At 53.7% G+C, this 14,550-nt stretch overlaps 2 protein-coding genes across 13 annotated transcripts in view; one reads left to right on the top strand and one right to left on the bottom strand.

Annotated features, from left to right (window-relative positions):
- EPB41 (erythrocyte membrane protein band 4.1) overlaps positions 1 to 11,362 on the top strand; it is a 162,525-nt gene extending 151,163 nt beyond the window's left edge. For 7 of the 11 annotated variants that reach the window (XM_079776694.1, XM_079776687.1, XM_079776691.1 and 4 more), the window contains 4 exons: positions 3,614 to 3,715; positions 4,861 to 4,941; positions 7,827 to 7,931; positions 8,620 to 9,101. In XM_079776694.1, the coding sequence (XP_079632820.1) occupies positions 3,614 to 3,715; positions 4,861 to 4,941; positions 7,827 to 7,925 (282 nt within the window). In that variant the 3' untranslated portion in view covers positions 7,926 to 7,931; positions 8,620 to 9,101. Of the gene's footprint in view, positions 1 to 3,613; positions 3,716 to 4,860; positions 4,942 to 7,826; positions 7,932 to 8,619 lie in introns of all 11 variants that reach the window. The other 4 variants (XM_079776693.1, XM_079776692.1, XM_079776684.1 and 1 more) reach the window with 2 other exon arrangements.
- Positions 9,249 to 14,259, bottom strand: TMEM200B (transmembrane protein 200B). 2 transcript variants are annotated; one of them, XM_079776696.1, is made up of 2 exons: positions 14,173 to 14,259; positions 9,249 to 12,341 (listed from the first exon to the last, which is right to left on the bottom strand). In XM_079776696.1, the coding sequence occupies exon 2, from the start codon at positions 12,319 to 12,321 to the stop codon at positions 11,398 to 11,400; it is 924 nt and encodes a 307-aa protein (XP_079632822.1). In that variant the 5' UTR covers positions 12,322 to 12,341; positions 14,173 to 14,259; the 3' UTR covers positions 9,249 to 11,397. The 2 variants fall into 2 exon arrangements, with proteins under 2 accessions (XP_079632822.1, XP_079632823.1); XM_079776697.1 differs by lacking the exon at positions 14,173 to 14,259 and adding an exon at positions 12,974 to 13,084.
- Between the last annotated feature and the right edge of the window lie 291 nt (positions 14,260 to 14,550).

Here is a 14,550-nt window from a genome sequence, read left to right as displayed (position 1 = left end):
CCTGCCTCTCAGGACCTAAGCACGGGCCTACAGGCTAGGAGTGGTCTGGGTCCGGAGGATGTTTCCTGGACCCAGGGCACTCAGTGCCCGCATATGCAAATTAACCGCCATCTTGTTCGCTCCGATTGGCTGTGGGTGTAGCGAAGGTGCGGTCAATTTGCATGTTTCTCTTTTATAAGGTAGGATTGTACTGCATGGAATTGACTTGAGCGCCATGCCTGAAAGCAAACATAAGTAACAGCTATAATAATTATAATCAATTAGTGCAATTAAATTAAATTTAACATCACATAAGAATTTAAGTATTTAAAATTCCATTTATGTCCTACTTTTAATAAAATTTTTCTTTTATTATTGGCAATTTGAGTGAGCTAGGGTTGCTTATGTTGAATTATCTTTATTTCCTTTTTTTAATTCACAAGAGCCAACAGTAAGAAAAATGTTTCCCTCTATAAACCAAGCTGTTAGTTCATTCGTTTATGTATTGCAGCCACACTGAACAGTCCACCCCTCCCATTGACCCCACTCACAGGAGCTTCCATGATCATAGGCAATAAATATTTCTCTTTTTTAAAAAATTTTTTAAATTTATTGATTTTTTTGAAGAGAGAGAACAGGAAGGAGAGAGAGAGAGAGACATCAATTTGTCATTTCACTTATTTATGCATTCATTGCTTGCTTCTTTTTTTTATTTTATTCATTTCAGAAAGGGGGAAGGAGAGGGAGAGAGAGAAGCATCTGTGTGAGAGAAACGTTGATCGACTGCCTCCCACACACATCCCGACCGAGACTGAACCTAAAATGTGCCCTGACTAGGAATCAAACCTTTCCCTGCACAGGACAGTGCTCAACCAACTGAGCTACACTAGCCAGGACTAAATATTTCTTGAGCATTTATTTATTAGGCCAAAGCAGTGTACAGGTAAACACTGGCCATGTCCTCCAGAACTCACATTTGATCAGGAGAGACAGGCAATAAAACAATAAATAAATATATAAATTTCAGACAGTAATAAGTGCTATGAAGAAACTAAAATGAAGAGTTAGATAATCTGAGATAACATGAAAGGCTGCTACTTTGGGGCTGGAATAGTCAGGGAAACCTCTCTGAGGAGGTGACGTTTTGGCCGAGGCCTGCAGGATGACTAGCTGGATCACTTTAAACAAATCACTGACCTCTCTCAGCCGCTGCTTCCTCAGCTGTAAGATGGAAATATGCCTCCCGTTGCAAGATCTGGGGGAGGATTACGTGAAACGACATCTGTCAAGTGCTTGGTGCGTTCACAGACATGGAATGTTAGAATGCGCCCCCTTCTCTTTCTTGTGGTCTAGAGCGTGGAATTCAAGTTGGGTAAATAATGAGAGGTCGCTTGAAGTTTTTTAATAGTGGTGATAAAGTGGCATAATTACAGCAACGATTTTAGAAGATGATTCCTTCCCCCTCCCTCCCTCTCTTCTTTCCTTCCTTCCTCTTTTCTCCCTCCCTCCCTCCTTCCCGTCCTCTCTCCTTCCCTCCCTCCCTCCCTCTCTCTCTCTCGCTCTAAATATCAATTTAAAAAAAAAGGTTTAGCTCTCCTGGCATGCAAATTTATATTCTTATAACAATTTATAAAGCACTTTTGTTTCTGTAGTCTCTTTGACCTTCAGAACAATGCTATGATGGAGGCAGAGCACTTGCTACAGCATCACCTCTTACAAAGGGGAAAACTAACACTCAGAGGAGTCAGAGTAACTTGCTCAGTTATTTGAGCTGGGACCCAAACCTCAGTCTTCAATCAAGAAGTTTCTTGCTTTATGTCTTATTTCAAACGCTTATTAACTACAGAGCTGTGACCAATTACTTCACCTCTCTGGACCTCAGTTTTCTTAACTATATGCAGTGAGTATAATAATAGGACCTACTTCAGATAGTGAGAAGTGTAATTGAGATGACAGTTGCATTATGTGCTTGGCACATAGTAGGAGTGCAGTAAATAATAGTTAAGTCTGAATCTAAGGTGGATAAGAGGGTCTGGGCTGAAGAAAGTATCAGCGAACTAGCTAATAATATGCCCAGTATGATGCTGCCATATGTGTGAGACTTAGGTGACATGACCATGTTCCCTCTCTTTGTCTTGTCTAAATTCCTACTTGAAAGGGAACCCAGCGAGGGACTCTTCTCCTTCCTCCACCTGATCTCCTCCCCACCCCATATCTCAATAAAATGTAGTCCTTAATAAAATGTAGTCCTGCTCATGAAAAGGTTGGAGGCCTCTGCTTATAATACAGATGACTTGTATAAAGTGGCAAAGAAAGATAATGGCCTAACACATGTTTGCTTCAGGATTCTTTGTGAAAATAATTGCAATTCTCTAAATTCCTTTCTGAGACAGTGTGCAATACCAGTACCAGGTATTTTAGATCATTATCATCTGAAAAGCATGTTGCTGTAGGCAGCCTCTATCTTCCTAGTCTTGTTTGTTTCCATAATGATTGTGGGCTAATCAGCTGGTCTGAGTCTAAAGGCCCTAACTTTTCATCAAGTTGAGTTTGGCCTCTACTAACCATCCCTCTTCCTTTTTGCTAATGTCATTTCTCAGCCTGATCATAATATGTTTGTCTTTCTCATAATGTGGTGAGCTCCAGAGAAACAAGAAGTAGCCCAGCCCTTGTTCTCCATATAGATGAACTGTATAGCTCAGCATTTTGAATACTTTTTTTTTTTTTAATTTAGAGAGAGAGGGAGGGAGGGAGGGAGAGGGAGAACAACATCGATGTGTTGTTCCACTTATTTATGCATTCACTGGTTATTTCTTTTATGTGCCCTGACCAGAGATTGAACCTGCAAACTTGGCATATTGGGACAACACTCTAACCAACTGAGCTACCCGGCCAGGGCCTGAATACTTTTAAATCCCTCCTGTAATAAGGAGGATCCATTTCAGTAATAGAGTTGTCAGAAATGTCTTTGAGGTAGTGTCTATATCTCCTTACACTTTGCCTTCAGTGGACAGTTCCTACCTCATTTGTTCCCATCTCCCATCTCCATCTTCAAAGAAGATAGCCTGAGATTCCTTGGCCTTTGCCAGGCCTTCTGGAAAGCTCCCCCTATGATTCAGAACCTACTCATGCCTTAGCAACCAAGAGCTTACACCTTCCTGTTTTGGGTGCTGTGTATAAGGAGCCCCAGATTTGTAGAGAGGACAACTGCCACTCACTAGTTTTGAGTTTGGGGGCAAATCATTCCCTTCTCTGAGCCTGACTTTTCTTACCTGGGAGTATAAACCCCGGCCCTTTGAATAGTTTCATAGGGCTGTGTGAGCAGCAGAAAAGATCATGACAGTGCGTAGTTATTGTCACTCTTGTTGAACCTCCGGCTACACTCTGCCTCCTCTTTCTGATCCACCCCTATTAGACCCAATGCTAAGGGAAACTGGGCCCCTCCAACTTTTTTAGAGGGAGCCATGTTGCCAGGGTATTTTTTAACATTTGATTTATTAAGAGATCACTGTAAAGGAATCGGGGGGTTTGATTTAGAATGGACAGCTGAAGAGCAAAACTGCATCCTACAACATTTGCCCACAAGGCTTCCTTTGAGGCACAATGATGGGTTGTGCTTCCTTCCCCTCTGTAGACTGACGAGAGCAATGGGGACTTGGACCCAGGAGTCTTGCTGACAGCTCAGACCATCACCTCTGAGACCACCAGCAGCACCACCACAACTCAGATTACCAAGGTAACAGACCAGCCAGTACTTCCTTCTGGAATCCCGTGGTGTAGCAAGCTTGCTGTCTCTCTGCAGGAAGGACCCTGGTCCATAAACCAGGGTTTTCTGCTCCATCCCCTTTGAGCCAAACTATGCCAAGTGTCCCAGGTGGAAAGGACCTGCTGCTTTCCCCAGGAATAAACGTAGAGAGACCCTGAGAACAGCCCCACCTACTTAGCAGTCTCATAAAGTCACGTCTGGTTGTTCTCTTTTCACATCTCTCCGATTAGTGAGTCTCTTATCTGGCGGTGGAGGTAAGTTTAATAAGTCAGTTTAAGGGCAAGTTTGTTGGTATTATAATGCAAACATAGTTTCCAAGCCAAAAAATCAGAACTCAGGGTCCAACAAAGAATTTTTATGTCATGTCCAGGATCAGGGCCATGGGAACTAGAGTTTGGATGCTGAAATATTGGAATTATGACCTAGTTCAGTAGTGCTTATGGGGACAAGAGGGACAACATATCTGACATTGGAACTGCGCTCAGGAAGTCAGGGACAGCCCATGTTTGCTGTGGCCCTGGAAGAAAATGCATCTTCTTCTAAGTAGGAAATCCAGATTTCTGACCAAGCTCTGTCACCAACACACGGATGACTGGAAGCCATTACTTAGCATACCTAGACCTTGGTTTTCTTCACCTGTCAAGTCAGGAAACCAAGCCACGCTGAGGGGATTATTTGAGGCCCTTTTGACATCAATAATATGAAAATGCTTTAAAGTGAAGAACCCAATTTCAAGTAGCGTGAGACTTTTGGCCAGTCTTCTGATTTTTTTCCCCCTCCTGAAAATAGTCAAATAAAATATACAGTAATGAAGAAACAAAATACATCTATTTTGTTTACTCACTGAATTTCTGTGATATTTATGAGAAAGAAAAAGGGGGAAATAAACAACTAGAGAATTCTGACTTTCTGTTTAACTTACTGAAGATTTTAGCAATCCAGGGGGATAGAGGTGTGTTCATTTAGCAGGTTCAGCCAAGATTTGGACAAGTAGGTGAGAAGCTATTCTATCCAGTACCCAGCAGCAGATTAAAATTTAGAGTGGAGCTTTCAGAATAATCTCTTGCTGTTTCTTTTTCTTTCTTTCTCATATGACCCCCTCCCTTTGGTTTCAGACTGTCAAAGGTGGGATATCAGAGACCCGGATTGAAAAGAGAATTGTGATCACAGGAGATGCTGATATTGACCATGATCAGGTGGGAATGCTGAGGAGACGCTGGGCATGGGAGGGGTCCTGGGCAGGAAGACTGATGGATGCAAAAGACACTTCTGCCAGCTTCACCTCCGAAGAGCCCCCTCCGCTACTGTCGCTCTTACGCAAGAAGAAAGACAAAGGGATGCAGATCACAGAGGCCTGTGGGTGGGGGCCGTAGACTGGGGAAGCAAGGAAGTGTAATAGGAAGAAATGGACTTTAGACTCCAAACAGCTGAGTTTAAATCCTAGGTCTTAACCAAATCCTAGCTCTTTAAATCCTAGGTCTTACCAAATCCTAGCTCTCAACTCCCTAGGCTTCTGCCTCCTCGTGTATAAGATGGGCATTTTAGCACCTTCCTGCCAAGGTTGTAAGACTGAAGTGAGATACAGCATGTGTCACATGGTGTGCTAGGGACAGCAGGTGATATCAAAGCAAAAGGAAGGTATGACCTCTACCCTCAGGGCTGTCATAGCTGAGGAGGCAACTAGGGGGACACAGACCAGACTTGATTTCTGCCCTACATCTATCACTGACTTACTGTGTGACTTTGGGCGAATCACTTTACCTCTGATTTTTTTCCCTCTCCTAAAAAAGTACATTGATCTAGATAATTTCTGGGCCTTTCTGAGAGCTAAATTCTATGTTTTTATGTTAATTAGGTGCTAATTGTGTGCTACAAGCAATTAGCAAATAATAAGGTCAGGATTAATGTTCCCAATTCTCTGCCAGTGAGGTTAGAACTAATGCTGCAGAGAAGAGGGGGCGGGAGACTCTGCATGCAGAAGCTTCTGGAATCACTGACAGGAGCGCTGGAGCGATGCTGGCCTCTCTGCTGATATGCTGGGTGCCTTAAAAAACACAGAAAACCTGAGCCGAGTGCTGGCTGTTCCCTGGGTAGCAGGCTTGAGACTTACAGCTAAGAATGCTGGGCTCAGGGTCCCAGCAACAAGGCTGCTCACCCAAGTGAGAGGCCTTGCAGCCTGTCTGCCCCAGCTCAGTGGCTCCTGCTGCATCACCAGCCTGCACCCCCTCCTCAGTCTCATGTGATCTGGGCCCCCACTCTGTGCTCGCTCAGTCTGTGCTGGACAGCAAGAGTGGCGGGCAGAGAAAGTGCGTGGGGTTCAGGGTGAGATAGACCTGGGTTGAATCCCGACTCCATAGTCCTTGAGCAGATGATGTTACGTCTCTGAGATGTAGTTCCACTGTCTATAGAATAAAGATAATCGGAGGTTTCTTCAGGGCTGTTGTGACAAAGGGGCAAGCTCACTTGATAGCTCAGAGAGATGCGCAGGGTCCCACGGTTCTCCGGGTACTGAGGGCCACATGAAAGGAGTAAGGTGTGGTGCTCCCTGGAGCACTTTCAGGAGGCCTATTCGGGAGAAGTTGTGTGATGCAGGCTTTCATAGAGAGGTAGGTGAAGGCCAGAGTAACCAAGAGAGGGCTTGGACTGGGCCTTGAAGCATGAGCAGATGAGTTGAGCAAAAAGAGGTCAAGGAGGGAGAGGATTAACCAAAAAAAAAAAGGAGCCCAGAAGAGGATTTCCCTTCTTCCCCTGTTCCTCCATCTTAGAGATGGTTCTTTAAAAAACATATTTATTGATTTTTAGGGGGGTTGGGGGAGGGAGAGAGAGAAATGTCAATGTGAGAGAGAAACACCAATTGCCTGCCTCCCACAAGCCCCCTACTGGGAATCAAGCCTGCAACCCCAGACATGTGCTCTGACTGGGAATAAAACTGGCACCTTTTTGGTGCACCGATGATGCTCATCCAACTGAGCCACACTAGCCAAGGCTTAGAGACGGTTCTTTTTAAAATATATATATATTTTTATTGATTTTTAGACAGAGAAGAAGGGAGAGGGAGAGAGAGAGAAACATCAATGCATGAGAGAAATGTCAATCAGCTGCCTCCTGCACACCCCCTACTGGGGATTGAGCCCGCAACCCCAGCATGTGCCCTGACCTGGAATCCAACCTGGGACCTCTTGGTTCATGGGTCAACGGTCAACCATTGAGCTACACCAGCCAGGCTTAGAGATGGTCCTTAAGAGCCTGTGTCAACAGGCAGCTGGTCAGATCTAGCTAGAGTCCTTTTTAATGGGGAGAGGGGGACTTCTCTGAGAAAGGCTAAAGGCTCAGAGACTTGCAGCCCAAGGCAAGTAGTGGCTTCATTGCTCTTCTTTCCGTCTGCTCCCTCAGCTTACCTGGAACGAGCAAAACCCCTTCAGATGCTAAAGCAGCCCCCATCTGAAACACTGTGGTAAAGAGGAAAGTCCAATGGACTTGAGTTCAAACGCCTGTTGCGTTACTTGCTGTGAAACCTTAGGCACCTTCACCCCTGACCCCTCAGTTCCTTGTTTATAAAAGGGAAATAATGATCCCCCTCGTGCACTGGGTTGTTGTGAGATTAACTATATAACAATAAGTCATGTGGGGCTAGTACATGGCATGGAACGAGGCCTCCCGCTCTTCCTTTCTTCTCCCTGCTTTAGCCAAAGCCACCTCTTCCTTTTGGTAGCACGCGTCTTCATTTTCCGCTCCTGTTCGCAACTTCCCAGCTACTGTTTGCTGAACACAGATTTTGCTTTGTCCTTTAGACTCACTTCTGAGTGGATCCTCCCAGATGCCCCTAGCAGGTGCAGCCTTCCCCCTGAAGTCCCTCTCTGATTCCTTAAAGATGCTCTGACCTTCCCGGTCCTTGTGCCTTTAGTCCAGGAGCCTCCCTGTGCAGGATAGAGTGGAGAAGGTCACCATCAGCTTGGCTTAGCCTTAATGCTGCCCTGGTGCTGCAGACAGGATTGAATTTGCCAGGAAAATGCTGTCCTGTGACCTTACCTCACCAGCCAAGCTGCTTCCTGCCTGATGGTGTCCTTTCTGTCCTCCTCAGGTCCTTGTGCAGGCCATCAAGGAGGCCAAGGAGCAGCACCCAGACATGTCAGTGACCAAGGTGGTCGTCCATCAGGAGACTGAAATCTCTGAGGAATGAGCTCAGGTGGGCGCTGTTCTTGCTGTGGTCGAGGGGCTCCCTCTCCCAGCCTCAGGCACTGGCTGGAATCCTGGCCACGCTGGGAGCCATGCCCCCAGAGGCGTCCACCCTGGAGCTTGGTACAGTGAAGGCAGAGGGCGACACAGGAGGTTATTACGTATTTGGCTCCAACTAAAGCAGCCAGGTCTCCTGTGTCCTCCCGCCCTTAGCAGTGCCTGCAGTGACGGGTTGGAGGAGATACCCCAAATGTGAAAGCAAACCCCCACCCACCTCCTGAACCTTCATGCAGCCGCCTGCCTCTCCACCCTGCGCACTCCCCATTCTCCTCTCTGCTCTCTGCTCTCTGCTCTGCTCTCTGCTCTCACAGAGACGAGCCAGAGAACAAAACCAAGAGAGGCAGGGCCAGGCTGCCTGGAAACGGAGGGGTTGGGGGACAGGGAAGAAATGACTGAAGTTCTCGCAGCAGACTAGAGAGTTGGAAGCAGGGTAGCTGCTTTTGGAGAGATGGGGATCCAGATAAATTCATGCCTAAACGCAATGGACAAATGACTTGGAGCTGCTCTCCATCACCAGTCAGGACTGGGTCCTGTCAAACCGCTCAGGCCTTGATTATTGCTGTGGCCACAAGAACTTGGTGATGGGACTGGGTGAGTCTCCCTGCAAGATTTATCACCTTTGCTTTTCTTTCCTCTAGGAATCACTTACCCCCGACTCCCTGCCCGCCTCCCATCCAAGAGAAAACCAGAGAAATTATAAAGAAGCTAACCTGCAATAGTCAGACTTCAGACTTTCGAGGTTCTAAACCACCAGAAAATTAACTTCATTTTCTATTTGGAATTTATACCAACAGAGTCTTTTAGACATCAATGACCTTTTGAATACCTTTTTCTATATTGTGATACTAGAACTGTTCAACTTTTCACTCTACGAACTCTAATTTTTAAAGAGCTTTTTGGTTTTTATGGGGTGGTTTGTAACCCCTTCCACCCAGCCTCTCCCCATTTATTTCCAACCCAGATGCTGACAGGGTCCACAGATTTCTTCTGGAAAACCTCCAAAGACTCTGTCCGCTGCGTCAGGGCCAAGGCCAGCTGCATGGGGCTGCCCTGCTCTCCCCTCGTTTTATACCCTTCGGGTGACAGTAGAAACTTTAAAAACCAGCCCTTTCTCAGAGCCAATGATGTGACTTTACAAGAATGTCGGGCAGGGCGCTGCCCTGATCCACAGACCAGGAAAGTGTCCCTGTCCCTTTGTGGAGGGTGGTTTGGGGGAGGCAGAGACCTCTGCTAAGAATGTGGTATTGCTTTTCCTTCCTCCCTCCTGTTCTTTCTTTTTGGAGATTCTTTAGATCAAAGATATAAGAAGTTGCTCAGCTCTATCTGATACTGTGAATGTTTTAACAGATCCGTGGCCTTCACCTTCCTGCCCTCCGACCCCTTTTACCTCACCAGAAGCACTGGCTCTGCTAAGTCCTCCCCCGCTCCCATCTCAGGAGAGCAAAACTCACAGGAAAACAGGCACTTTGGGCCACAAGCACTAATGGCACATTTCTAGTGGTGATTTGGGCAAAGAAAATGAATGAGGTTTTTGAAAGGTTTTCTAGTTCTGGGAATGTGCTCTGCACACGGGGGAATGGGGGGTTCACCTCGGTCAGGTCCTGCTAAGAAGTATGTCCGGGTGACCACCCCGACCGGTGTGGCCGCTCTCAGAGCACAGGACCATGGTCAGGGGGCCCACCCTTCCCTCAGCTCTGTCCCCCACTCAGCGCACTTCTTGCTGCTCCTTCGTCTGTGAGTCTGTGAACGAGCAGATCTGTAACGCCCTCCCAGCTCTGGGAAGTCACCATGGGACAGGCTAGCAAGAGGGGTGTCCTTCCAAGCCTCTTCCCCCCTCCTCGCTCTCTGCTGACAGATCTTGAGGTTTGGCAATGGTTTGGATTTTTTCTTCCTGCAGTTGTGTGTGTGTGCGTGTGTGCGCATGAAGAAAAGCAGGCTCTGTCCAGGTAGGAAGCGAAGAGGAGAGGGACTTGGCAGTTTCCCTATAATGACTCAGACACATCACAGCAACAGCTCTCGCTGCAATTTTATTTTTATTTCTCTGAGAAATAAAGACTTCCTCCAAGCCACCCGAGGTCTCTGCCACCCCTCCCCACTCCCCACGCTGGACCTGCATTTATAAGCTGAGGGCCCAGAGCCTGGCTGTCAGGGCATCTTTCTCTCCCTTCCCAGCCCCCGCCCCCACCCCACCCCCATGTGTGTGCAGCAGGGCAGCCGAGGGTGAGGGGACAGCGGTCCCCTCCGCGCTGAGACTGGAGCCGCGGCCATGGCCTTACCAACACCGAGGAATGCTCCTGGGAACTGTCTGCCAGGATCTCAGCCCCAGGCTGGTTTTACAAATCTCTCTCAAATGTACTATTTTGGTGACAAAAATGAAGGAGCTTTGTAAAATTTTAAAAAATTATGAATCATATCAAGTAGTTGTTTACATTTCTTGACAAAATAGGAACTATGGCAGCAGAATCAAATTGGCAAAATCCTTAGGTTAAATAGGCAATAATTAAGTCTGCTGTTTTGGCCTTTTGTAGTTAAGAGAAGTGGCTGTAGTGTTTAGACGTGTTTGGTCTTGCTTCTTGTACTGCATTTTTCAATAAACTTCAAAAAAAAAAAGGACTGAATCTGTGAGGATTGATCAACTTTTAAAGTTATCTTCCCTCTTGCTAAAAAGTAAGTAACCCACATTGGCCAAAATGCAGCTTCAATATTGTATAAAAACGTTTCTGAGAATTGGCAAGTGCCTTTTGCCCAGTGAAGGGAGATTTTGCAGCATAGACCAGGACAGGGAGAAGGGGGTTTCTCAGTCCTGCTTGGGAGGGGCAGGCCCTCAGCATGAGGCACTGGCAGTCTGTAGCCCTAGGAGGATGTATACACCCTGCATGGCTGAGGGGAGAAAGGGATTGAGGTGGTGGGCGTTAAAGGCTCAGTCCCCATCCCAGATGGCAGTGAAGGGTCACAACTGTACCCCATTGCCCCTCTTCCTGGAGGCCCAAACCCCATCACCAGTGCCACCTTGGAGGGAGCCTGCCCCAACCTGTAACATCGCAACCTACCTTCCAAGTCTTAGGGGTTCCTGCCCACCACTGGGGTTTGCCAAGACACCAGGTGCATCTCCCAGTCGCCCTGGCCTGGACTTCAGCCTCCTCAGGTACCTGTTCCGGGCTAAGGCCACTTGGGAGGCTGAAGGAATCCTGAGGCCGAGTCATGCTGGTCTCGAGTTCACATTCACACACTTTCCAGCTTATTGAACCCTGTGCAGGTGGCATTTCTCTGCCGACATGCAAGTCAGGATGCCTTAGCAGCTGCGGGGCCAGAGCATCCACCCCCAGGCTGGGACGGGACAAGCATCTACTAGTCGCTGGGACTCCTGGTCCTCCGACTGTGGTCCATGCTGCAGCCTCACAGGCTGCCCCTGCTCCTCAAACCGGAGCCCCAGAGCCCCCTCCTCCTCCCAACTTGGTATAACCCTCCAGACTGAGGCGGTCCAGCCGGGGCCAGCTCCGGTGAGCACCGTCCCGGGCTGCGGGTGCCCCAAGCAGGAGCTCTCCGAGGCCCAGATCCAGAGACTTGGAGTGTTCGATGCCGGAACCCGAGGGCTGCACGGTGATAATCACATGGCCAGTCTGGGTCCGGGGACCCCAAGGTGGGGGCAGCCCCGGGCCCTTCAGCGGGTAACTGTTAAGCAGGGCAGGCAGCCCCAGGCGAGGATTAGCAGGTTCTGAACGCAGACTCCGCACCGAGGGGACGGGGGAGGTACCCCGACGCGGGGACAAGTCCCAGCTCTCTGGTTCCACACAGCCTACGGCTCCGGGAGTCCTGGGCCCGGGGCTGGGAAGGAGGGCGCAGTCCCAGCCAGGGCCGTCGGGGGGCCGGAGCGCCTGAGCCCGCAGCACGTCCTGGCGAAGCCGTTTGGTCTCCAAGTCGCGGTTCTCATAGAGCAGCGTGTTGGCGCAGATGAACACGAACAGGCCGACGCCCATGACCACGGGCCCGAGGAGCCGCATCCGCTCGTGTGGGCCGTGCGCCCGGCCGGCCCCGCGACCCTCGCGCCGCAGCTCGCTCACGGGGGGCGCGCTGGCATTGGCAGCTCGGGGCCCCGGGGCTCCGGCGCGGTGCGGCCAGTAGCCGGCCACTGCGATGCCCATGCCCACCAGGACCACGAGCGCTCCCAGCGCCGCGAACGCCCCCGACGGCGAGCGCAACCGCAGCCGCGCCCGCACCCGCAGAGGCTCGGGAGGGGAGCGCGGGCGCCGGCGGCGGCCCAGGCGGCGGCCCAGGCGTGAGACGCGGCCCTCGGGGCTCCTCCGCACCTCCCCGCGGCCTCCGGGACTCCCGGCCGTCATCTCGCCGTCGTCCGGGCGCTCTGCGGAGAGAAGCGGGAGGCGGGGGCTGAGCCGACGGGCCTCGGGTCGGAGCGCCGGGTCGGGGACACCGATCCGGGAGGGAAGGTCGGGCTGCCTCGCCAAGGACGCTTGGAGATCCCTGGCGGCCACCCCCGGATTTTCCCGGGCTGCCAGGCGGGGAGCCGCCCCCACTCCGGTTTTCCGCAGCGGAGCTCGGAGCCAGGGCCGCGCGGCAGAAGCCCGAGCTGGCCGCGCCTGCGGGCGGAGAGGAGGGAGGGGGCGCCGGCCGTTCCCTGGCGCATCCTCGGCTGCGGGGCTCTGGCCGCCCGCCGACCCCTCTTCGCCGACCCGCGGGCCCCGGGCTCGGGAGGCGTGGGAGCCCGGCAGCGGCGTGTCCGGTGTAAGTCCCGGCCGGCCGGCCTCACCCCCGCACGTGGCTGCGCCGTAGTAAAGCGGGGAGCGGGGGAGGGGGCCGCCCGGTCCGCGGGAGTCGCTCGCGGGCCCCACTTCCCCACACTGCGCTCTGCCTGCCGCAGCGCCGGGAGGAGGGGGCGCTGACTCCAGCCTCCCGCCCCCCCTCCTCCAGGGCCTCCGTCCGCCGGGGCGCTGCAGCAGGAGAGACTTGAGCGAGACTCGGGAGGACCGCTCTCACCTCGGCCGGCCGGCGCGGACCCGGCCAGGATTCTCAGTTCCGCGCAGGAGAGGCCGCCCCTCCCCCCGCAGCCGGGCTGCGGCGGGCGGGAGGCCGGGCTGCGGGGCCGGGCTCGGCCTCGTCCGGGACTCCCTCCGGGCGCTCCCCTCAGCCCGGACGAGGCTGCTCCCAGGTTGCGGCGTTGCCAATTCGGGCTCCTCCGGATGAATCATCCCCCTTTCCCGCCGCCTGGCCTCCTTTCCGGCCTCCTCCGCCCGAGGCCTCCGTGGCCCGCGTCCCGGCCGGTGCAGCACCGCCCCGGCGCCTCGGGCCGCCCCAGGGTCCGGGCCGCCAGCCGAAGCCCCTCCCGGCGGCCGGTCCGGCCCGGCCTGCGGCCTGGGGGCTGGATCCGGGCTGGGGCGGGGCAGGAGCCACGGGCTGCGTGTGGTATGGCCCCCACGGAAGGGGGGGTGCGGGGAGAAACGGGGCCCCCGCCCAGGGCGCCCCGGGACCGCAGGAGCGGAGGGTTAGGACCCCGCGGTCCAGCGGGGCGTCCTCACAGCCCCAACCTGGCTTCTCAGCAGCTCCAGCGCTGGAGCCGCCCCGAGGCCCCAGGGAGGAGGCCTGGCCGCCCCACCCACAGCCCACCCGCACCCCGAAGCTCCAGGCGGGACGCCCACCCCGCCCCCGAAAGCAGGACTGAAGTCCGGGGCCCAGCTCCGAGCAGCAGCCTCGGCCGCGTCCACCGCCTGGTTTCCACGGGTGGCAACTGCGGCCGCGGGGAGCCGGCCGGCCACACCGCCCAAGGCGGGGGCTCCGCCGGCCCGGACCCAGTCAGAGCCGGGCCCCTCGCGGAGCAGCCACGGAGCGCCCGGCAGGAGGCGAGGCCGGCCCCGTGGGTGCGAGCGGGAGGCCCTCTCCCGGCCCCGTCCATCCCGCTCGGGGAGGGTGACCGCGCCCCGCGCCCCGAGGAGGGGGGTCGGGGGGTGCAGGGAGAGGGGCCACGCTCCGACACCCCGGGCTGGGGGTGGGTCGGCGGGGAGCTCAGAGGCCAGAACTTGGACGTGAGTCCGGAGGTCCGGCCGCGGGAAGTTCTCGGGACTCCGCCTCCGCCTCGTCCACACTTGGGCGCCGACACGCTCCCGGGCCTTCGGAGCGCGGAGCCCAACGAAAAGTTGGGGAAAGTGGGGGACGAACCCCGGGACCCTAGTTCTGCTTACCTGGCGCCGCCGCGCCCGGGTGGGTCCGGGTCCGAGTCCGCGCGCCGGGGCTCGAGGCGCTGCCGGGCTCCGCGGAATGTGGGCCGCGGCCCCGCCCCCGCCCCGCCCCGCGCCGCCCGCCCCGCCCCCGGGACCGTCCGGCCCGCGCCCCGCCGCTGGGAGAAGGCGGAGCGCCGGCCCGGGGGCGCAGGTAAGCCCGGCGCCCGCCCGCAGAGGCCCCGGGGCGCCCTCCTCCCTCCGGGGAGGCTGAGCCCGGCCCCGCGGGGAGCTCAGTGCCGGCGGGGTTCGCGGCCCCCCGCCCGCGCCGCTCAGCCCCTCAGCCCCGGCGCCGGGAGGGGACGTGTGGGGCGCCCCGGGGAGCTGCCTGGAGGAGGCGGC

This window comes from Cnephaeus nilssonii (assembly GCF_951640355.1).
Source record: "Cnephaeus nilssonii genome assembly, chromosome: 7".
NCBI classification, from domain to species: domain Eukaryota; kingdom Metazoa; phylum Chordata; class Mammalia; order Chiroptera; family Vespertilionidae; genus Cnephaeus; species Cnephaeus nilssonii.
This window is presented reverse-complemented; position numbering and strand designations above follow the sequence as displayed.